Here is a 22,778-nt window from a genome sequence, read left to right as displayed (position 1 = left end):
CCCACTGGGTGAACCCTGCTGGAGTCCTCGATTACCAGAAACAATTACTGTTCATATCATCGGTTCTTCCTGGAATCGGGTTTGTCCACAGCAGTAATAAACAAAGTGAAGTGGATATGAATGTCTGTGATTACAATACAAAATACATCACTATTATGAAGATAGTACAAAATATACTCATCATATGTTAAAGCCAATAAAATACTAAATGGGGGGGGGGGGTTTGACACACAAGACAATACCAGAGTGCCATGCAGGTGAGGTCCCACAATTGTAATAAAATATTTCACAGGTATAGTACTATACTGTGTTATAGTACTATCACTTTCTGACAAACACTGCTTCTGGTACTTGAATGACATTCAAACAAAACTTAAAAAGACGTGAGAACTGGATTTGAACCTGCGCCTGATGCCTTTATACATCACAAGCTGTGGAGGAGGACATACCTGTTGAGGTGGAGGGGGCTGCATGTAGCCTTGTGGGGGGGGTGGGGCCTGCATGACGGGTTGGGATGGAGGAGGCGGTGGAGGTGGAGGATGGGGGTGTCCAGTGGCCGGCTGGTAACCAGACGGAGGCGGCATAGGCTGACCCGTGGTAGCCATGATGTATCCGGTCTGGGGAGGGGGGTGCTGGGTCAGCACTGTGGGAGGAGCCTGATACATGGGTGGAGGCTCAGGGTTCTCACTGGAGCTCTGCCGACTCAGCGTCATCTGGGTGAATTGGGGCGCCAGCTCTTCTCCCTGTGAGGAATTGGTATGATGTCATTGGTGGGTTTTGATTATAAACTATAACCACAAGTACCAAATGATTAGTATGAATCTAGATTACACAGTATTTAGTACAACATGTATGATACAATTATCTGCAAATTACACTGTGGTACTAGTAGAGTACTCTGAAACACTAGCAGGCATTGTTGGCCATAAAGTGCATTGCAGCAAGTCAGTGCATGCATCATCTATAAATATAAAGCTGCTGTATAGATGTATCTTTATATAGAAGTCTTGTTAGCTGCTGGTATCTCCAGATCACTTTTCTGATTAGGATGAGAGAGTTACAATTTCAATCATTTTGGGAATTTATGTGGGAAGTGAATACTACCCAATTTAAACAAATTGGGCAAAACAGTATCATTAATAAATTAGAGTCCCTTTTTTGGGAAGCCAATATAAAATTCTGGTGGGACCTAAAACATTTTTGACATCAAAAAGGAAACAAAATGTATTCAAACCATTATAATTACCCAAATAAAGAATTGCAAAGCACAACTGCCACATTTTCACGTCATATAGTCACACGAGCAAACGGCTTTTCTTGCTAAAGCACTACCTGAATGAGCCAGAGCGGCAAAGACATAATTCTTCTCCGACTGTTGCTTAAAACCAAACTAATGTGAATGAAAACAAGGCATGACAGAGAAAGAGTTTCCAGCAGAAATGAAAAGGCAATATCTAAATGCAAAGTGTGAGGGTGTCAGTAATGCAGTCTGTAACTAAATGAATATTTGGAGATGAAGCCAAGAGAGGCGTCAGTACCATTGTGTACTGCTGGGGAGGAGAAACTGGCAGGAGAACCTGGGGGCAGGAAGGGCTGGAGTAGGAGACAGGCTGAGAGGGCTGCAGAGATGCCACTGGCTATACACACCACCATAAAGAGGGAGGAAATACAGAGGCAGAGAGAGAGGAGCAAGCCAGTGAGAGGGAGGGAGTCAAAATAAATGAAGAAATAACAAAGATGTGGGTTAGAACACAGAGGAGAAATTCTTAATGAACAGATGGATAGAAATGGAAATCCAATTTAGTTTCGAAATATTATACAAAAACAATCCAACAGTGTTGACAAAGTCAGATGTAATTACTACAACTCAGAGAGGAACAGTCTGTCATTATATGAGTTAACTTTCATAATGTTGATCAAAGTACTTTCTCCTTACATGTGACAAGATTCAGCATCAGGCACAACATTCATTTCAACCCGTTTAGAGTAGGAGGGTTGACATACGATCACTAAAGATGTTCTATTAATCACCAGATTGAATTAGATCCTCTAACTTTAAAGCGCCTCTTCATTTGTACTGATATAGTGGATATAAATGCAGGTAGTGGAGGTTCATACCTGAGCGATCATGTGGTTCATGGGGTGTTGCTGTGGAGTGGGCAGCAGGGCCGTCTGAGGCGGAACCTGGGACTGTGGCTGTTGCGACGGGCAGGGGAGGAGGCTACGGCTGGACTGGGAGGCTGCAGGTGGGGGACACACATCAGGACTGACTAGGGGCAGGCCTAGTGATGCAGAAGAAGACATGAAACCCACTAAATCTTCCTTATCAAAATCATTTGGAACACAATGTAGGCTGTTATTCATGTACCCGGGTCCATTTCTTCTGTTATCCTCGTCTTTACAACATAATGGGAATTTTTCTGTACCACGAGAAGGCAAACTCAAGTCAGCATTCCCACAAGAGGTGAAGCCTGTCTCTCGTTGAATGCGTTGGGGCTGGGGTCAATCATAGTGTCAAAGGATTTCATTTTGTTTTAGCATTCAGGTAATGTAAAATATGTTCAAATACCATGTACAATACAGAATATAAGATGACATTTCTTTCTGGACATTACATCTGAAAAAGTGTGGGTTGCATTATATTCAAGGAGTTTACCACCAGCTCCTACAGAGTGTGTTAAATTATGGGCTGATTGCATCTTTAATGTTGCAATGCTTATAAGTATTGTGTACGTGTTTAGTTGGTCCAGTTTAACCAACAGAAGTTTCCTACGGATTGTGCAACAGAGGAAATAAATTCATGAGTCAATGAGTCGAAAGCATCTGCTGACGTCTTTGCTGCCGAAACAGCAAGGACTGAATCATCTGTCAGGCAGCCAAGAGCAACAGTGTCATGGAATTTCATAAGAAAGCTCAAAAATAAAATGCTAACAGCTAGAGAAAACCATTGACTGCCTCCAAGAACCTGACAGGAGAGAGTTTATGCTGTACTTAAACTTAAACAGCAATAACTATAATGAATAGTAAAGACAGTTTTTCAGTAACGGTGTAGCTAATGCAAGCACATACACTAGGGAGACCTAATGTCTCTCTGTTTCCTTTAACTTCCCTCCACAGTCCTTACCAGAGCGAGAGCCTTTGCAGCTTCCCTGTGAGCCTTTGTTGCTGCCAAGGCTATCCCCTCTGGTGAGGATGGAGATGCCAGAGAAGCTGCTAGCCTTGGTGACGGGGGGCCGGAGGGTGCGGTTGGAGCTGTCTGAGTCGGTGCTGCTCCAGGGTCGTGGCTCCAGGCACTTCATGTCACTGTCTGTGCTGCTTTGACGACTGCTAGACGCCCGGCTGGAGCTCTCACGGTTCCCTCTGAGAGAAGACAGACCCGGGGAGACCGAGTAGAGAGACAAAGAGATGAAACCAAGTGGGTGAAGTGGGGATGGATGCAGGAAAAAAAAGGGAGGGTGGGGGGGACAAGAGAGGTGAAGTAACAGCAGGGTTAAGAGGTAGCAAGAGAGAGGTGTGTTGAAAGCAGAGTTGAGTCAGCAGAGAGACAAAAATGTACATGGGCAGGGTGAGGAATGTATAGAAAAGAGAAGGTGTGCACATTGGTGAATAAAATGTAGATGGAAACAAACACAAGGGCAATAAAAGACAAAGTAGGATAGAGGGGAGAGCAGAAGAGCACAGTAAGGTCATCAACAGGTAGAGAGGACACAGTGTTACAGGCTGCATTTAGGATGGGGCATTCAACACAGATGCATATTGGCTGCTTTAGTGAAACCACAATCAGGCAACAAACAATATTATTTCCAAATTTAAACATAAAACCACACACACACACATCCTCACGCAACACACACTTACAAACCCGTCCACATAGGAACACATACATGCAGGGAGAAAAGATACTCCAGACAATCAACACCGGGGTGTGGCAGGACCTTACACTAGACACTAGATGAGACAAACAACCATAAATTCAACACACAAACCATCAAAGACTGGAGACAACATTCACATAACAGACTTAACAGGATGAGCACTTGCATATGCACGTGTTATACATTTGAATACAGATAAACTGCACACATGCACTTGAGATACGTTGTATTGAAGACAAGAAATGACAAACGTACACCTGTAAACAAAACCACATGTACATCAACACCCAGACTCACACACACGCACACACACACACTATCTACAAAATAACTTGCTACCACTGGTTCACCACTATTCTTTCAACTGTATTGCCGTATACTGTACACACTCATTGTGTTGTTGTGATGCTGTCACCCTGGATAAGGGCAGCTGCCAAGAAAACCAATGATCACACTGTGAGCGTAACCACCACTGTTGGGAAACTCCTCCATCACAAGTGAATGGTTGGGTCTGCCATGGACATGTCAGCATTAAGAATAGTATTGGTCCATTTGAATATGTCCTGCTGTGCTGGAGAATAACACTTAAATTAAAATGAATAAAAACAAAAGTGTTATTCTGCACTGCAGCTGTAGCATTAGGTGTAAATATAAAGGCCTGCAGGTGAGCAGATACCTACAACTCTGCATTGAGGACAGCAAAGTAAAAAAAATAAAACAGTAAACACTTGAAAGAGGGATATGAACCTAGTGAGTCCGTGTGAAGAGAACAAGAGGGAAATTAACTGAAAACATGTGAGGCCGATAGTGGGAATCTCCATGACGAGAACGGGGATGTGGTATGGGTTGTAAAATGCTTGCAATAGTGAGTGGTATTTGAAGGTGGCTGTGGCTGATAAATATTTCAGAGAGACTGTAATTATTGGAGGATCTATTTTGAGTCCTCCACCTGCACAGCCTAGTTTAAGGGAAGGGTGGGTGCTCTGCCGCTCTCTCCAAAAAGGGAGGCGGACACTTGTTCACTTCGCTCTGCAGACAAAGATGAAAGCAGGAGGAGGAAGAGGAGGAGGGATTCTGCTGCTGATCACATGATCTTTCATCTCCACTCTCTCCTCACGACACCATTCCCCATCACACGCTCACACACACAGGGGAACCTAGGCTGTTGTGCGTCTTTCCTTCACTCTCGATCCTTATAAGACGGCTAAATCCACCCATCACAGAAGAGCTTCTTGTTTTGGTTCATTTAAGTGACGTCTGCGGTTTTATAGTTTATTTTTTGAACAGCGTGTTTTATGTAAATGCTGAGGTTGGGATATTAAGCTAATTTTAGGTGAGATGGAAAAAGAACAAAATTCCAAACTTCAAACATAAATCTTAAATGCCGAATCACTATATTACATGTCAACCTCTAATGAAATATCTGCATGTCAAAGAAATTAGTAAATACTCTAAAAACACAAAAAAATCAAGTCTTAAAATGATTTATATAAAAAACTTGAAAGCTCTAAATAACATGTTTACAAATAGAATGTACATCAAATACTTTTACATAATAAAAAGGAAAAATAACCAGAATGCTTTGTACAGTTGCACTCGAGCTGAATCGATTAGTTGATCAACAACAAAATGATTTGACAAAATAATAACAACACATTTTTTGTGTGCACTTTTTTGTGAATCCTCTACAATAGTGAATTGAATATCTTTGGGATTTGATGCTGGTCGGATCAAAAAACGCAACATTAAAACATGTCAACTTGGGCTCTAGGAAACTGCGAAGAACATTTTTCACAGTCTGATATTTTATAGAACAAAAGATTATTCAGTTAATCAAGAAAAAACAAACAATGAACAATGAAAATAACTGATAGCTAGCTTTGTTTTCTTTGCATGTATGTACTGTTTACATATTGTATGTGCTACTACGCAACATGTGACATGTTAAAACAAAAAACGACAAGACTAAGTCGACCACAAAACAAACAGATTACTGTGGAAGCGATGCAGTTACTTTATATTAAATGTAGTTGACAGTAGATGGGTGGAAGGGTAAGTAGGTCAGTCAGTTCCCAGTGAAACCACAAAGCAGCCATGCATGGGCCATTGGGAAGCCCCACGGTGCAGTGCTGTAATGGCCATCAATCAGCAGACTACGCCAAGCAAGGATAATAAAAACCACCACAAGTCACCACTATCATCACCAAACCACTTTCAAAGAATGGGCATGGCAACACACAAGTCAAAGTCATCAGCACCCCAATACCTAAAGATCTGCCTCCTCTTTTGAGAGCTAGAGCAGTAGCCCTCAGTGGAAAGTCTGTTGGGGTTAACATTAGGAGAAAATGCTGGGGTTACAGGACTGGATTGGAGAACAGGAGGGGGGAGGGGGGTTTAGGAGAGGGTGAGATAAGGAGGGGTGGGAGGTAGAGGTAGGCACAGTGCAGAACTTTTACCCCTGAGAAGAAGAACAACAACAACAACAACAACAAAAAACTCACACAAGGCAGAAACTTTGACTGTTGAAAACCCCACACATCCTCATCCTCTCTCTCAGCATATTATGTCCTAATCTTCCAAGCTCAATGGCCAGGGTGCCGCTGAATGGACAGTTACTTCTTTGTGTGCTAACTTATTTCCAGAAAACAATTTGTTCCGCGACCTGCAAATGGTACTCAAGGACAGTGTGTCCCTCACAGTCTAACATAAAAACAACACTTGAAAATCTGGCACAGGAGAGAAACCATCAGCAAATACATATTGATCATCTGACCGGCGATAAACAGAACAAAACCTTTTGAATGGGTACATTACTGGTCAGATTAAAAAATATATATATATATATATATATAGAAAATGAAAAATGTGGTTCTATTCATGAGTCTAAAGCCCTCCACCTTTCATTACTGAAACCTAACAAGCAAACTGTATCTTTCAGGGGAAAATGGCAAAGATGGAGTCTCATAAATTGCACACAGAGTCTCCGGTAGGATGAATCATCTTACCTGTTGTCATTGATGTATCCATTTTGAGAGGACTGTAAGAAAAAGGACACCTGCACATTATGAAATGCTTCATTCATCCACAAGTACTTAAGACACAAACACGATTTGCACATTAACACTTTAAGTTTGAAATCATATGTATTGATGTGACGTGGCGCTTAAAGCAGTGGTTCCCACATGATTACCAGCATGGAAAAAACAATAGCGCATCGTTTTACCTCTTCAGGACTCTACAAACTATTCACAGTATTGAACAGTCTGAGAGGATAAAACAAAATATTCTTCATATGAACTGCTCACAACTCACAGACATGCACCCTGTGATGAAGTACAGAATGTTCCCTATAAACAAGTCCGAAGCAAAACATGTTGGGAACCACTATCTTGTCACTGGTCAAAGCAGCTGGAAGTAACAGCTTTTGTGGTTCAATGTTAATCTGTCTTTCCCAGTGTTTGCTAGCCTGTCCAGGTCCAATACTTACTTCTCGGGCAAAGATCCGGTCTCGTACCCGCTGATACTCCTCCTCTCGCTCTTCAATAGACTTGCTACGTCGCCCATCCTGCAGCGGCACACGGATCTAACATTTGGGAAACCAATCAAATCAGAAAAATAACTAACTTGCACTATTCACAATTATATACTTACGTTTTAATTAAATACACGTGTAGCCACATGTAGTGCGACCTGCTGCAAAGATAGGTAGCAACAAGTCACATGATAACAACAGTAGCATTCCAGGGAGAGCAGCTGCTTGCCGTCAAAACAAACAGAATGTAAACTGTGCAAAATAAATGTTTAAAAGTGGCAGAAGCAGCGTGGGACGGTTTGACACCACAAACGTGATAGAACAAAGGAAAATGGCAAATATGCAGAAGCATTAGGCGCCAAAGACAAGTGACAAGTCTTGAAATATTATTGGAAGGAATGAAGAAGTGTATATTGTTCTTTATTCTAATGATCAAACTCTTTTCAACAAACTTAAACTGAAAACCTCATAAACTATTGTTACATGTCTGTACAAGAAAAGATTTTCCTCTTAAAATTAATAAATATTGTTGCAATTGCTGACATAAAGAGTATAAATGTTTATTTTGGGTCATTACTTAGTCCGACCGCACAGTCATCTGTGCATCAGAAAAAGCACTGCTCCAGGCGACACAGTTTTGTGGCTCACGGAAGGAATCAGCAGCAGTGGAGGAGATGTTAAATGCATAATAATTAGCATAATATCTAAAAATATCGTTTGAACCAGGGGACAGAGATGCCAACTGTTTGGACTTCAACACAACCTAAAAGTGGGGACTGTGTTAGTAATTATAAGTACCATCCCAAGTCTCCTTTCAAATGCCAATTTTCCTCTCTGTTGGAAAGGATACTGTTTCACACCCGTTCATGAATCAATTAAGACTCCTCTGTTAAGTTACGGGTTTTATTTGAAACAGTGAAAAAGTGTTTGATTCACAGCTCAGTTGGCATCAAAGTTGCCTTCTTTCCTCTGATCTGGAAAAGGCAATTAACGGTCCTATATCATCACATCTCGACTACCGTTTCCCTCTCCTGTTATAGTTGGAGAGAGTTAGCTAATGTCTTGGTGTACGATGCAGCCTACCTGATTATCGTCCTTGTCCATGCTGGCATCATCTCTCTTCAGGATGAATTTCTTCTGGAAGTCCATGTTACGTTCATCCTTGATGTGTTCGGAGAACCTTTGTTCTGGGCTATAGAACATGAGGACAAAAGGCATGTTTTGTAACATACTAAAACAAAGCTAGACGAAGCTAGAGGAAACATTGAAGCATGTTAACAGCAGAAAGGTTCTTGTTTAGAAGTGTCAATACTAGAACTAGTACTAAATCTGAATACCAGATCTGCACAGATTTAGTTTGTTCACTTCTGAGTTTTGTGATTTGCCATGGTATACCAACACATCCCCACACATTAACTGCACCTGGATGCTGTTAACACTATAAACACCTCTACAAGAAACTATTTTTTACAGATTTGGCAAAACTGTATTTTTAACCAGATGATTTGTATGTCACACTTTAGGAAACCTAACATCACAAATTTGTAACCATACTTTAAACAGCTTGCAGGTTGCTAAATCAAGAATTTCTTATCTCTCTCCGTCTAAAGTGCACATGTGAGCTTGACAGTGGTGGGCCGTCAGGGCCTGCAAGGCCTTCCCTGCTGGCCTAAACAGAATCACAAAGATATAGCTATTTTATAATTTAATATTGTTTCTTTAGATACACATGTATTATAATTTAGCTGCCTGATGTGTAATATCTTCTGCTTACCACCCACCACACTGATATGGTCCCAGCTAGAACAGGACAGAGGCCAGAGTTCCAGCGCTCGGTCTGCATGTCTTTTATAAGCCGGTATCGGCATGCCTTTGCATATGAGCATGTTTGTCTGGCTACTCAAACATCAGCATTAATGCATTAGCACAGATCACGTGGTGTCAGCACTTCACATCTGGGTGTTGTGAAAAAAGGGGAAATACAAAGACACATATACAGATGTGCTCACGTAGCACAATCCTTGTGCTCATGCTATTGCGCATGCATGAACAAACACAAACACTAAAACCTTCTTGTCAAATGTACCAAAATAAATACATTTCCTTTACGTTTTAATTTTATACATTTATATATATTTGGAATAGCTTCGTGTTGACACTATCAACAGCAGTGGTGGGCCGTCAGGGCCTGCAAGGCCTTCTCTGCTGGCCTAGACAGAATCACAAAGTTATTGCTATTTCATAATTTAATAATTTTTCATATATACACTACATGTATTACAATTTTTTGTCCCATTAGCTTATTTTCTTATTGCACTTCCTCAGTTGCTCTGCTTCCAGTGCAGGTTGTTTTAAGTAGAGCTTTTATCCAATCAGATTTCACCTCTGTGTCTCTAGGTAGAAGAGAGGCCCGAGGCCTGCAGACTCACAAGTGAATCCATGTGCATTTTAAGTGAATGGTGACGATATTGTTGATTGTCATCGTATTCAACCAATCACATCTTTAGTTTGATATGTTGGGCGTATTCTTTGACGTGTCAGAGCCTGCTAGCTGGTCTACAAGTACGTGATTGGTCAGTGGGCTAGTGTGACATGTTGGGCGGGGACAATGCCAATATCTGCTGCCTCTGTTGAGCGGACATTTTCAACCTCAAGCGCATTAAAACCTATTCAAGAAATTAACTGGGGAGGCTCGACTGTCTTCACTGGCGTCCATGAATGGAGAAGGACTTCTTACTGGAACTAAAACGCACGGATGTACTGAACAACCGTGAGATTAAACTCTTTATTAACAAAGAAAGGAGGATGGACTTTGTCTTTAAAAAGTGAATAGCAGCTCTGGTAAGTTAAATGCGTTTGTTTTTACATCTGCAAGTAGCTTTAAGATGCTTGTTTAATATTATTATTTGTAAAACTTGTTTCTATGAAGATTGGATTTTTGTTTGGTTTAATATGTGATGGGAACCATTGTTACGTCCAGTGTTGCTCTAGGGACATATTTAGCCGGTGCCAGTGTTGGCAACCTGGCGACTTTCTCGCTAAATCTGGCGACTTTCCATTTGCTTACATGTTGCTGGTCTGTCAAAACTTTGGTTCAGGTTGTTCTTCACTCTGCTCAAACTTCTAAGTTTATATCTCTGGGATTCTTCTGTGGTTTGTCACAGCAATCTCAGCCACATGGGTTTGTTATTGCGTGTTCCCTTGAGGCTGTTTACTTTTCTTCTGGATTTAATTGGCTTAAGATAGCCCGTACCTGGCTACGTCTGAATAAAATATGTTTCTTGAAGTGTTTTTAAATGGCTGTACATTCTACGCCTACCAATATAAAGATATGGGAAAGACTGCAGCTGCTGAAGTCTGGACCACAGTTACGAGCTACACTCACATGCGCGTGTTGCCCGTCTTGTTGATGATGACAGCCTTGCCTGTCTGATCTACATTGTGGTCCATGCCGAAGTAGGCGGCCACACGATGCAGCAGCATGCGGTGATAAGACGTCATCTGTGGAAACTTCTTATACTGGTTACTGCAGCACAAAAGACAAAGTAGCACATGTTAGTACAACACTGCACCTAATTGCTAAATCAGAGTGTTTTTGTTGGATGTTGTAATGCCTATTGTCACAGGTCTAGTTCTTTTCAGCATTCAAAATATGTTGAAAAGATAACCCCTCTCATGTTTGTTCTATGAACAAATGGATTTGCAGTCTGAGGGATTGTCTGAAAAAAAAAAAAAAAAAAAATCCCTTTTCAAACAATTTTGCATTTTAGATATTTTCTAAAGAGCAGTGATAAATACTCCAATTACGGTACGTAATTTGTGTAACTCCTGTACTACTTTCTGTTATCTCGTTTCCCACAAGAATTGCCCTCTCTATGATTTGTTTTTTTTAGTGTGAACAAGCACGATATTCCACTTTGGGGACAAATCATTTGGCTATTGAGCACAAGATGATTTAGTGCTTTCAGACTGATTTAAAATGATAATACTAAAACAGCACCATTGTGGTTACAGGGAACATGAGTCCTTAGCCAGAAACATCGGCAGCCCAATAAAAATCAACTTGCCATATTTATATCATCAGCACAGCAATCTATAAATAAAAAGGAATGGACGTAGAAGGGCTAAATTTAAATAAATTATGAAGAACGTGGCTTACTTGTCGTCATTAATGAACTCCAAGATATCTTGTTCCAGTTTGAGCAGCATCATTCGATCCCTGTTGGGCCAAAAGGGAGAGAGAGAGAGGGAGAGAGATCAGAGGGACAGTGTGTCAGTGACTGACAGAGTGCAGCAAGCATACCAACCAAAGATCAAAGGTATGATGAATGGCAAGAAACTCTTGTATCACTTCTGCTACAACGGTGATCCTTCCAAAAATCGTTTTCAGACTGCATTTTTATCAGACCTTCATTACACAACTGGAGGGAATCATGTTGGCATTTTTGGGGGATATAAGACATGTTATATCACCAGTTCATATACAGATAGAAAGCTGTATGTGTGCCAAAAAGATGAGCGAGAGAAACACACACACACGAAACCCTGTCGGGGGTGCGGGGACATGCTCCCCGGGAGAATTTTATTTTAAATATGAGCTTTAAAATGTAGCATTCTGGTGTACGGTACTCTGAGAAGAAAATTAAGTGAGAAGACATTTACTTTAAGCTAAAAACTAATTTATTATTCAGTGATGAATCAGTATTTCAGCTCGAGTTGAACAGCTGGATAGTTAGCTTTTTTATTTTTTTTTCAATCAATATTATTATTATTATTATTATTATTATTAAGACAAAATTTATTGAGACAGAGGTCTCATTTTCTAAAGTTTTAGTCATATAAAAACAAAGGTAGCAGGAGTAGCGAGAACCATCGCCTATACAAAATAAAATGATTCGTCTTTGGGGGGCATCATCACGTTACGTTTTTTCCTCCTAAATCGTGATAATGACGAACGTTAAAAGTCAACAAAGTTCTGCATGCAGTGGACGTTATCCTTAACCCAGCAAGTATGATCGGTAACGGAACATAACGCAACTTAAACTTTAACGGAGGGAAATGAAGACGGTGTACACATCTGAACGCTGATTGGCCAAGACTCGACACATCAAAGATGTTCTATTGCGAAGATCACGACATCACCTTTTCTCCTCGTCTCACTCCAATCTCAGAAACGCCGGCTGTGAGAGCTGTGGATATCAATCAGTAAACCTTTGGTGGCAATGTCATACCTGGGATTGTTTTTCAGTGTGTTGACCAGAAACTCATGAACGTCGATGCCCGTGGAGTCAGTGTATTCCTGACTGGAGTCTAACAGAGAGAAGGAAACCGTAAATAGGCAGGCAAGAGGAAGAAAAGGTTGAGGGACTGGTTATGTACAGTAGAGAGCGCGAGAGACACTTCTGTAAAGAGCTCCTAAAATGGCACCCCAACATGCCAACAACGAAATTCCAGGTTGTTCAGGGAGGATAAACATAAGAAGCAGATAGCATGAGACACCAGCTAGCTGTTCTTCTATGCGCTCTCTCTCTGACACACACAAACACACTATTCAGGGAATCATTTCCACTATACTAGACAGTTGGGCCATTTCATCTCTACTGTTCTCAGAATCTAATGACGCCTGAGGGCCTCTGCAGAGAGAGGGAGTGAGGAAGGTAATTTGAAAAACGAAGGAGGGGAAATTAGCTCGAGATCATATTAGTTAGGGTAACTGAGTAACTTTGTAACAGACAAAAACTTTTTTAAATGACTTATGTTGAACATTTTAACTCGCATTCATTATATTTGAGTATAAACAATGAAATTTAAAAACCTAGCTCCACTTATCATCACATGCTTGACAGAGCTTTCTATCTTGTCTTGTGTAGAAATAAAAGCACGGTACAAAATGGATGTAACCTCCCGAGTTGCATCTTACCACGTGACAGCATCTTTCGCGGAGCCTTGTCCTTCTTCTCTTCATTTTCATACTCGTCCTTTGAGGACTTCTCCTCTTCCTTGTCTGATGGACAGCTGATGTGAAGCTGGATGATATCCTGGAAAACCACATTCCATTGCTATGAGAAAAGATGATTACATTTTGAATTCTAATTATTTTGTTTCGTCGATTAAGCACTGTTAATCCTACACAAACGGTAGTTGCACACAAGAAATTGCAGTGTCGGCTGACCACGGGGCGAGGGAAGAGGTGAGTGGGAGGGGTTAGGGGTTAGAGACGGGAACAGTACCGATTCTGGAAGTCCATCATTGGAGAACAGACCAGAGGACTCCTCACACACTGCCAAACTCCGTACCAGCTTCAGTTTGGCATTAGACTGAAACAGAATCACAGATATATTACCTGTAAGGCTAATTAAGTTTGGTTTTTTTAGGGATTTTAAATGTAGTCGATACAAATATAACTTCCCTGTTATAATAGGACATTAATCATTGTCACTTACAGTAAACAAGGTTCGCTAACAACAAGCACACCGCAAACATTGCTGGTAATATGAACTAAAGAATGGGCGGCTGCTGATTAAGCACAAACGTATCTTGAAATAAAAAATAATAAATGCTGAACTAAACTAAGGGTACATGCACCACAGAGTAGTATCACAATCCGCCTTTTCACTTCCTGTATTATTGTTTTTTTTGCATTGTTAGGAGCAGGGCATGCACGGGATGTTATGAACTCTCTTGAACTCCACTGCCCTGACATCTTTAAAAGATGCACACAGGTCTAAAAAACAAGTTATTAAAAGTTTGAGAGAGCTACAGCTTAAGAATACAAATGTTAGCATTTTCTTCATTTAAGTGACAATAACTTAAGATATTGATCAATGAGCAGAGGCTTATGATGTAATTATACATGGCTCCATACACCTACTTATCTAAGTGTCAATTACATTTATGACGGGACAAAAGAGGTCTCCTGTATTTATTCCTCAGAGCAGTCGTTCTTTTTATTTTTCATTATCGAGTTAAAAATAAAGAAAAGCAATAATCCAACAAAAATAATAACTGCTTAGTTGGCTATAAACTGATTTCCAAAACAAATTTGGTGAAATCTGCTGTTCAGCTGCATTAAACAATGAGAAGAGATACCAAGAGGTGGTATGAACGCAATAATGTCAAAGATAAGACTGTCTCATATCGACCGGTGCAACTGGAGTTCACAGCCAACATCCATACAGACGGACACAGTGTGCTTCCACCGACCGTTTATGGCCAAAGGACACAGACTGCAACACCAGTCAAGAGGTCGAAGGAAGACAAAAAAAAATAAAAAATCAACTTCACGCTGCATCTGAATGCTGCTGACTCAGTGTTCGAGCTAGAGAGATAAGACCAACAGCTGCTCCACTCTACTCCACACAACTCACCCCATTTGGGAGTCAATCCAGCGAACTAATATCTAGTAATGATATTGTAGACTTCATCAAGAGTGTTAAGTGGGTCGGTGAGGTCACTTTAGCAGACCTACTTTAACCCTCTCGTGGGATTTAAGATTTAAAGCCGATGATAGGTAGAAGTTGGTCCACTGCAGTTGAGAGGATTAGTACGTTAATAATGGATGGTCATTTTATACAACAAGCCAGCGTGGAGTTATTCCAGGGAGAAGGATTACAAAGTTATCTGGTTTTGTAGTTTAAGAAAAGGGGGGAAATAGTTAAAACCAAAATTGCTCACCTTGGCCCTTTTCCTTCCATGGCTGTGATTAGGAGCCCGTTTCTGCAAGAGAAATGTGTTATTTAACTACCGGTAATCTTAATAATCTTAATAAGGAAAACATTAAATACACAATGTAGCGACTTGATTAAAGAGACTGCTACTAGCACATACTGGAGTTCAATTTGAGTTTACCACACTCACGTTGTTCCACTGAATATTAAGACATTTCATGTTAATTAAAGTCAAGAATGATTTGTATGACGTAAACCGAAAGCTGTATAATGAAATAGTACAGATAGACGCATCAACTTTTAAATGCCAAGTCTCTGTATTGTATTTACAGGACATGCAACATATAGATTTCAGCGGGAGAAACTTGATTTCTTGACCATGCATGTGCGTCAATGGGTTCGTAACAGGGCTTCTAAAAGACGCATGTGCATTTTATAGATTGTCAGCAGTGAAAGTATCACTGTAACGGCTGTGCTACGAGCTATTTCTCTAGAAGTGTGTCCTCGTATCCAAAATGACCAAATCTAAAGTCTAAAACGGTTGTGTAAAAAATACAGAAAAATGCAAAAAAAAATATGGTGTGCATATATAAGTATAAAGCCTTTCCTCTCTAAAAACACTTAAAATATGGACGCATTGTTATGGACCAGCTGAATACAAATGCTAGCTTTGCTGTAGCCAGGTTATTGCACAGCATGTAGACACTCTAATTTCCTGCTTTCAATTGGTTTTATTGAATTTTTAAACAAATCCATCACTGTAATTCACATAACAACAGTCTATGAGTTGCTACTAGCACTTTTACTGTATATTCCTCCCACCTGTGCATCCTGGGGGGCACCATCCTCAGGCTCCAGGCCCTCTTCTGTCCCTTCCTTGGTGCACTGTGGTTGAGGGGAGGTCTTGCCTCGACTGCAGGGCTCAATGAGTGGCCCACTCTCTCCCTCCTGCTGGATGTCTGTTGTCAGGCTCACTGACATCTTCTTAGGGGAGGGGGAGAGGGTGGGAGTTGGGGGAGGGGTTGGGTGGAGAACCCAGGAGTGGCTGACGGAAAAGAGGTACGAAAGAGACGGGAAGTCAAGGCTCTGACAGCTCTAAACACAAACGGGCTGTAAAAACGAATGACCATAGAGTCCGATGCATACAGTATTTGTGCGAGTGTACTACTATACTATCTACCTGTAGGTGGTACCAGATCTTTGCTAGACTCTGTACAGTGAGTCTGGATGGGAACCACACAGGAAGATGAGGGGAACCCACTAAGGCAGTATACTGGGGTGGGCTGCAGCAGGGGGCGAAGCGCAGTCCATAGCACGCCTTAGCCTTCGGGATGGGTCTGAGAGGAAACGGTATGGATGAGAAGAAACTGTTAAATGATTGGTTCATGCAGCACAACTGTGAATATCTTACACTGGTTTGTTTCATTACATGTTCAGAATAGGTTGCATCATTTTAGGGAGGAAAACAATTCCGAACCGATACAGAAACTACATTGTTGGTGACAAGTTAAGACTATTAACATCTTCATTTTTACATTAAGGAACATATATTTGTAATGTAATTGTAATGCCTTATCTCTACCAACATGACATCTATACGGCTTACAATTCCTGAGTGACAACTCAACTCTGACTCATGAAACTTTAAACATTATGCGTCGCGGTGTTTTAGCGGAAGCAAGAACTTTTTCATTTCATTCACGAGAATCAGTTAAGATAATTTCAGTACAAACAAGACTAATGAAAAAAAAGACACAACGTTACAGGAGTATCAACATGCACGAGAAAACAAAAAGGCAGCGATATTTACAGCGATCAGGTGAACTGAAGAGGCAGTAGCTAGCCGGTCAGATAAAAGGGGAGGGGCACACCAACGGGCCAGCCACCACCTCAGCGGTCCTCGCTCGGTTCTCTCCCTCCGGCTCAGTGCAGCAGCATGGTCTGTCCTCCAGTCAGGAGCCCTGGACAACACCAAGAACAGAAGAGGAAGACACGAATGACGTCATCTTTCACACACTGAGTGACTCATCGCTGCTGCTGCTGCCGATTCTAGCAGGGAGGGGGACAAAGCAGCTGAGAGCGCACAGCCTACTGGCACACAGTGCTGCAGATCTCTACAGCGTGGGCAACACTCTTTGTGAATGGAACAGTTTGTTTTCTGAGAAAGAACTAGTTAAAAAAAAAAAAAAAAACAGGTTTTCCCCCTTCAAACCAAGCAGCATCCATCAAGCAGCGCCTCCTTAATCTTCATGAACAAAAAAAGATTATTATTACTGCAATAATCCTATCCTTATCATGACTAGCATTCTTTCTTGCCCTCACTTACGTCCTCGAATTGACGTCATTAAACCCATTTTCCCAGCATGGAAAAACATGACAGAACCGCAAACAGCTTTGGGGTGAATTCTGGCTATAAGCCAGTATCTCTGATGCACTGATGCTCTGATTACTCCCATGCACAAACACAGACAGAGATGAATAACTACCCATCTGTCCTCCAAGCTTATATCTTCTGGTATCACAGGGTCAACAGCAGCATCAATCCTGCATGAAAGGAAGATGACAAGTATGCATGAAATCCCATATGCACGCATAAGTGAGATGAAGCACGAGCGAGCACAAATTGAGGCATCAGAAGCGTGATTGCCAGATTCCCTGCATGCAGCATGGATGAGTGCCGTTCATGCATGTCCCTGCCTGTGCTGCAGGATGGATGAGATGAGTGAACAAACTAGGCAGGGATTCCCAGTGTGGGGAGACCCGGGCAAGGAAACAGCAAAGGCGTCATCAGCAACAGCATCAGCAGCATTACAACACATCACTGACTAGGACACCCACATGCCCCAACCCCACTCTGCTTATATAAGCCGGCCACACAGTAGCACAGAATACAGCCACACTGTCTACTGCAGACAGATAATCATGCTCGACACTTCCAAATAATAGCCACCTTTTGCTCACTCACACACACAGTGTATTCTTGCACTAAAAAATAAATAAATAAATAATGGTTTTGGATTCGATATTCATCCATCTCAAGTGTCAATCTCGAGGCTGAGTGGACCAATAGCATAGCATAGCAAGAACAGGGAGGGGCTGCAGGACAAATTGGGAATCGGAGCCAGAAACTGGGAGCTGAATAAACCAGCTTTACCCGATTTCTCTTCTCTCCTCCTCTCCCATGCCTCACTTATGTTTCCTCAGCTCTCTCAACACCCCCCACCCCCCTGCTTCCATCTACACACGCACACACACACACACGCACACACACCAGCCCACAGTGTTGCCAAGGAGATGGTAACGTCATTCTCAACTGCTGCCATTTGTGTTGGGCGAGTAGCAGTGAGAAGAGTAGCGAGAAGATTGATATTAAAAATAAATATGTGCATTGTAATGTGCACAGACGGAAGGATACTGAGAGAACAGGGCAGGATGGAAAGAAGAAGTGAGAGACCGTATGCTATTGCTGCTGGAAATCTTTAACTGTGGTCCAAACAACAATATGGGCTCTCACTTCTACAGGTAATGTGACATCAAGTAGCAGAAGACAAATTAGTGCTGCTGAACTATTAAAGCCTATGAAGATGATCAGTGACCAACACATCACATTAAAATGACACAAGCAGCGACAGGAACAGGAACTGTCATGTTTGCATCAACAAAAACTCAAATCTCAAGTCTGAGAAGAGCAGATGAGGAAACCAAATTTGCCTCAAGTAATGTTGCACTATGGTTGATGGAAAATAGCGATTGTGTTCCCGTAATTATCTCAACACAGCAGTGTGTCCATGTTACCATAGTGTTGTCGTAACATTCCCTGCCCTACCACTGTAATACTACGGTAACTAGTACTAATAAAGAACATATTTATTCTTATGTAGTGGTGACACCAGGTGTTACTGGGCCTAAGAATTGAACTACAATGAGTCGTGACAAAGCCTGCACACTGCAGCACTGCCCGTTGTGTCCCAGTTTAGTCAGTGTGTCGGTCAGCCTGACACAGAGCACTGTTGGCTCCACACCAGGTGGCAATCTGAAGATCTGAAGAATGAAGCCAATGTGGAAGTGCCTTAAACTTGCATTCTCTCGACCGCCCATCAGCTCCTCTGGTTGCAAAAGGTCAGATTGTATGGAGGTCTATGAGAAAATGACTCTACTTCCCACTTGATGAATTACCTCAGTAAACATTGCAAACATGACATTATGGTCTTAATTATGGATATCGGATCAGGACTCTGCATCGACAGGTACTAAATATTAAATTACTCTGACTGGGATTGAGGCCAAAATAAAACTTTTTCTACACCAAAAATCCCCATGATCCTCATCAGCTGTCTTAATGCAGTGCAGGTCACTCTGACCCAATTCACACGCATTACCAAACCACCAGCTGAGACCCGTACACCGCCCTGCCCCCCAGTGTCAGGTTACCACACCAAAGACAGCCAACGGAGGGACACAGTGAGTGAAAGACAACAGGGAGCACTTATATGTCTGGTCATTGAGAGTATGCGTGTCTGTTAACAAACGTATATCACCATTTCAGACCGTAGACTAGCCAGACCAAATATTCCGTGCAGGTATGAGCTCAGTCAAATTTAGCTGATCCAGGTCAAGCTGGGTCAGGGTCTCAGCAATAGTTAGCAACGGGGCAAGACGGAGAAATGAGAGGAATTCTCCTGCATGGTAGCCGGTCTATACAACGTCTGTTAACTGATGAACTCATCAGATAACTAATACCTGGTTCACTGGCAGACATCATGCACATGGAGCCAAAAGCAAGAGCACGAATGAATTAGTTTCAAAAGCTGTGATTTTCAAAAGAAAGAATATAAATATATAAGCAATACTCTTGCTTTTTTTGTAGTTATATTGAGACAACATCCACAGTTAAAATGTGAACTTATAATGAATGGGCTTCCATTTATATTTTCTAGATGAATCATATAATTGATTATCATCATCCAGTCTGTCAGGAAAGACAATCCACCTACAGAAGAACACATATAGTTACAGTGCATTGACAGTATAGATGGACAGATGAACCTACAGTAGCCACCTTTTCTGTCCCACGCTGATTATTTCTCTTTAATGACAGCCAGAGTGCAAGTGAACAGAGGATGCCTTCTCGTCCTATAATTTTGTGTGGGTAATGATTGCGAGCCGCTATTAGTAGCAGTTATTTCTTTCATTCACTGCATTATTTTTGGAATTTCAGAATGGAGGAACACAACGTAGCCATTTTCTCTGCAGAGGCTGAATGAAAGATGAAGGTGAATGGAAGTGCAGAACGCTGCAAACAGGAGCGAGCGAGCGCGTACAAACCCACAGACAGCCGTGGGAGACAAGTACACAGGCAGCTCGACCCAATTCAGCTCCTCTGTATTCAGCCTCGCCCGTTTGACGTCACAGAGAAGGTATTTCACAAAAGGCAGCAAGGTTATGTCTTCACAGAGTGCAGGCTAATGTGCGTGTGTGTGTGTGTTGTTATGGCAGCGTTTCTGCAAGCTCAGTGCCTGCACATATTATATATCAGCAGCGCTGGAAGTGTGTGCGTACCAGTGTTTGTCGGTGTCAGAGAGGATTCCCCTTTGCGTCAGTTGCACAATCTCACACAGGGAGGGAACGAGGGGGGGGGGGGGGGGGGGGGGGGTAGGCAGAGCTCTGTGGACCGTAGAGGAACGGGGCAGGCAAACTAAGGGTGACGGTATGGATCAGAAAAACAAACCAGGGAAACTTAGCAGACAACAACAACAAAAATAAACATTCTGAAGGCAGAGGAACATTATACAAAACACAAATGGGGGGGGGGGGGGGGGGGGGTTTATCTTTTTCCATCTACGTCTCTCTCCCGCCTCCCTGCCAACCCCTCTCTCGTCTCTCTCCCAGTGCTATGAGGATACCCCTTCCTGCCTTCCGCCCCCTCCATGTCAACCCCTCCCATCAATATCTCTCTCCATCCACCCACTTTTAAGTGTCAGCACTTTTTTTTCTCTCTCCTTCCTCCTCTTTTAATGAGTCTTCTTAAATTGTCAGGCCTACTGCTGACGCCATCCTCCTCCACTCAGCCAACCCACTCAGTCCTGTGGGACGAGCTATGACTCACTCTCTCCCTCCTTCCCTCCCTTGTTACCTACCTACCTTTCTGTAGCTCTCTCAAAGTCTCCCTCTGTCGCTCTCTGTTGCTCTCACTAGTTATAACCTATGTATAGTTCTCTGCTGCATGCTGGGGCACATACAGAAGGATAAAGACACAAGGAGATGGTGGGTGAGGGAAAGAAAGAGACAACAAGAATCTCTCTTCTGCACAATGGACGAATGGCAGTGGAGAGAGAGCGGAATCCTCATCCTGCATGCTTCGATGACGATGAAAACAAAGTTCTAGTATGTGGTTGAAGGAGAGAAATATGGAATTCCACAACTATTAAATCATCACATTGATTAATGTAGAAAAGTATGAACCAAGGAAAATGTAATTTAAGAACAATAAACTATAAAACTTGAATTTCAAAATGGCCCCCGTTCTTTATTCTATGATGCAGAGATCGGATGGGAGTTTGAACTAACATCTTGAAATGTTCATAGTTACTTTAATGGTGCATTTCTTGTTACAACAGGATGTTGGGGCAGGACATACAGTGCATTATTAACTGTAAACCAAAAGGATACGTCTGAGTATGCACAAAGAAATCTGTTGAATAAACTTGTAAAGACAGGGAAATAAATGTAAGGGATCAATCTTCAATAAGACTTTACCCTAAAGCTGTTAAATAGTTTTTAAAAATATGGGCGAACAATTGAAAATTTACTTGGGCGCCCCTTAATATACCTGGGCAGCCCACCCGAGTAAAGTGTGTGTGTGTGAGAGACTTACTCATGTGACTGAACGTGAACTGCTAAGATGGGTAAATGTTAGAATTAAAAAATTGTGCTCTGCGACAAGTATATTTCTTGAGAACAACAAAACTTAAGCTTCAGAGCTGAAACTGTTTTGTAGCTTTGTGCTGAATGACCTGACTGAAAACGAACTGAGCAAACACATTTACACTATTAAGGACATACAGCAACATTCTAACTTAAAACATAAAACACCGATACTTAACCATCAGCTGCTCATAAAAAGGTCTGCTATTAATACATAGATAGTAAAATGTGCGATCTGTGGGGCCCTCTTGTCCTCTCAAGTATAGTGAGGAGAATTGTGAACGATTGTGCTCAACTTGAGCTGCTGATGTAAAACGAATAATTGTGTCAAAATGAAATTGGGTGGCAGCTTCCGCACTCATTATAAACCTTATGTAATTCATCAGCTTCTCTTACTGTGAGGAGGAGGGAGCAGTAGAAGAGACTGGAAGAGAGAGAGAGAGAAAAAAAGATGGAGGAGCAAGGGGTGGCTAGTGAGACAGGAAGAGAGGAAAAACTTCTCAATGATGAAACAATCTGTGCTGTTAAGTGATTGGACCAGACTTCCACCAATGGGAGGACCAGCTCCATGGCAACAGGCTCTGTCACCAAGAGAAAAGCAGCAATATCCCTCAACACCCCCATACGTTTCTCTCCCTTTCTCTCTCACGACCCCCCCCCCTCCTCCTCCTCCTCTCCCCAATTACAAGGCCCGGTGTATTTATCACTGGGTAAACACGAATAAAACAGCACACATAGAAAACACACAGCATCCTCATGGGACACTTATAGCATGAACAC

At 41.9% G+C, this 22,778-nt stretch overlaps 1 protein-coding gene across 11 annotated transcripts in view; it reads right to left on the bottom strand.

Annotated features, from left to right (window-relative positions):
- The window catches only part of r3hdm2 (R3H domain containing 2), a 44,506-nt gene that overhangs the window by 8,975 nt on the left and 12,753 nt on the right, over positions 1–22,778 (bottom strand). The window contains exons 3-20 of one of the 11 annotated variants that reach the window (XM_079266325.1): positions 17,561–17,618; positions 16,885–17,035; positions 16,255–16,411; positions 15,897–16,119; positions 15,082–15,123; positions 13,638–13,724; positions 13,328–13,445; positions 12,639–12,717; positions 11,567–11,626; positions 10,793–10,933; positions 8,491–8,599; positions 7,363–7,458; positions 6,881–6,930; positions 6,142–6,195; positions 3,125–3,360; positions 2,119–2,282; positions 1,539–1,637; positions 450–743 (exon numbers count right to left, since the gene is read on the bottom strand). In XM_079266325.1, coding sequence (XP_079122451.1) covers positions 450–743; positions 1,539–1,637; positions 2,119–2,282; positions 3,125–3,360; positions 6,142–6,195; positions 6,881–6,930; positions 7,363–7,458; positions 8,491–8,599; positions 10,793–10,933; positions 11,567–11,626; positions 12,639–12,717; positions 13,328–13,445; positions 13,638–13,724; positions 15,082–15,123; positions 15,897–16,055 — 1,788 coding nt within the window. In that variant the 5' untranslated portion in view covers positions 16,056–16,119; positions 16,255–16,411; positions 16,885–17,035; positions 17,561–17,618. Of the gene's footprint in view, positions 1–449; positions 744–1,538; positions 1,638–2,118; positions 2,283–3,124; positions 3,361–6,141; positions 6,196–6,880; positions 6,931–7,362; positions 7,459–8,490; positions 8,600–10,792; positions 10,934–11,566; positions 11,627–12,638; positions 12,718–13,327; positions 13,467–13,637; positions 13,725–15,081; positions 15,124–15,896; positions 16,120–16,254; positions 16,442–16,884; positions 17,036–17,560; positions 17,619–22,778 lie in introns of all 11 variants that reach the window. The other 10 variants (XM_079266326.1, XM_079266322.1, XM_079266329.1 and 7 more) reach the window with 10 other exon arrangements.

This window comes from Melanostigma gelatinosum, assembly GCF_949748355.1.
Source record: "Melanostigma gelatinosum genome assembly, chromosome: 3".
Lineage (NCBI taxonomy): Eukaryota > Metazoa > Chordata > Actinopteri > Perciformes > Zoarcidae > Melanostigma > Melanostigma gelatinosum.
This window is presented reverse-complemented; position numbering and strand designations above follow the sequence as displayed.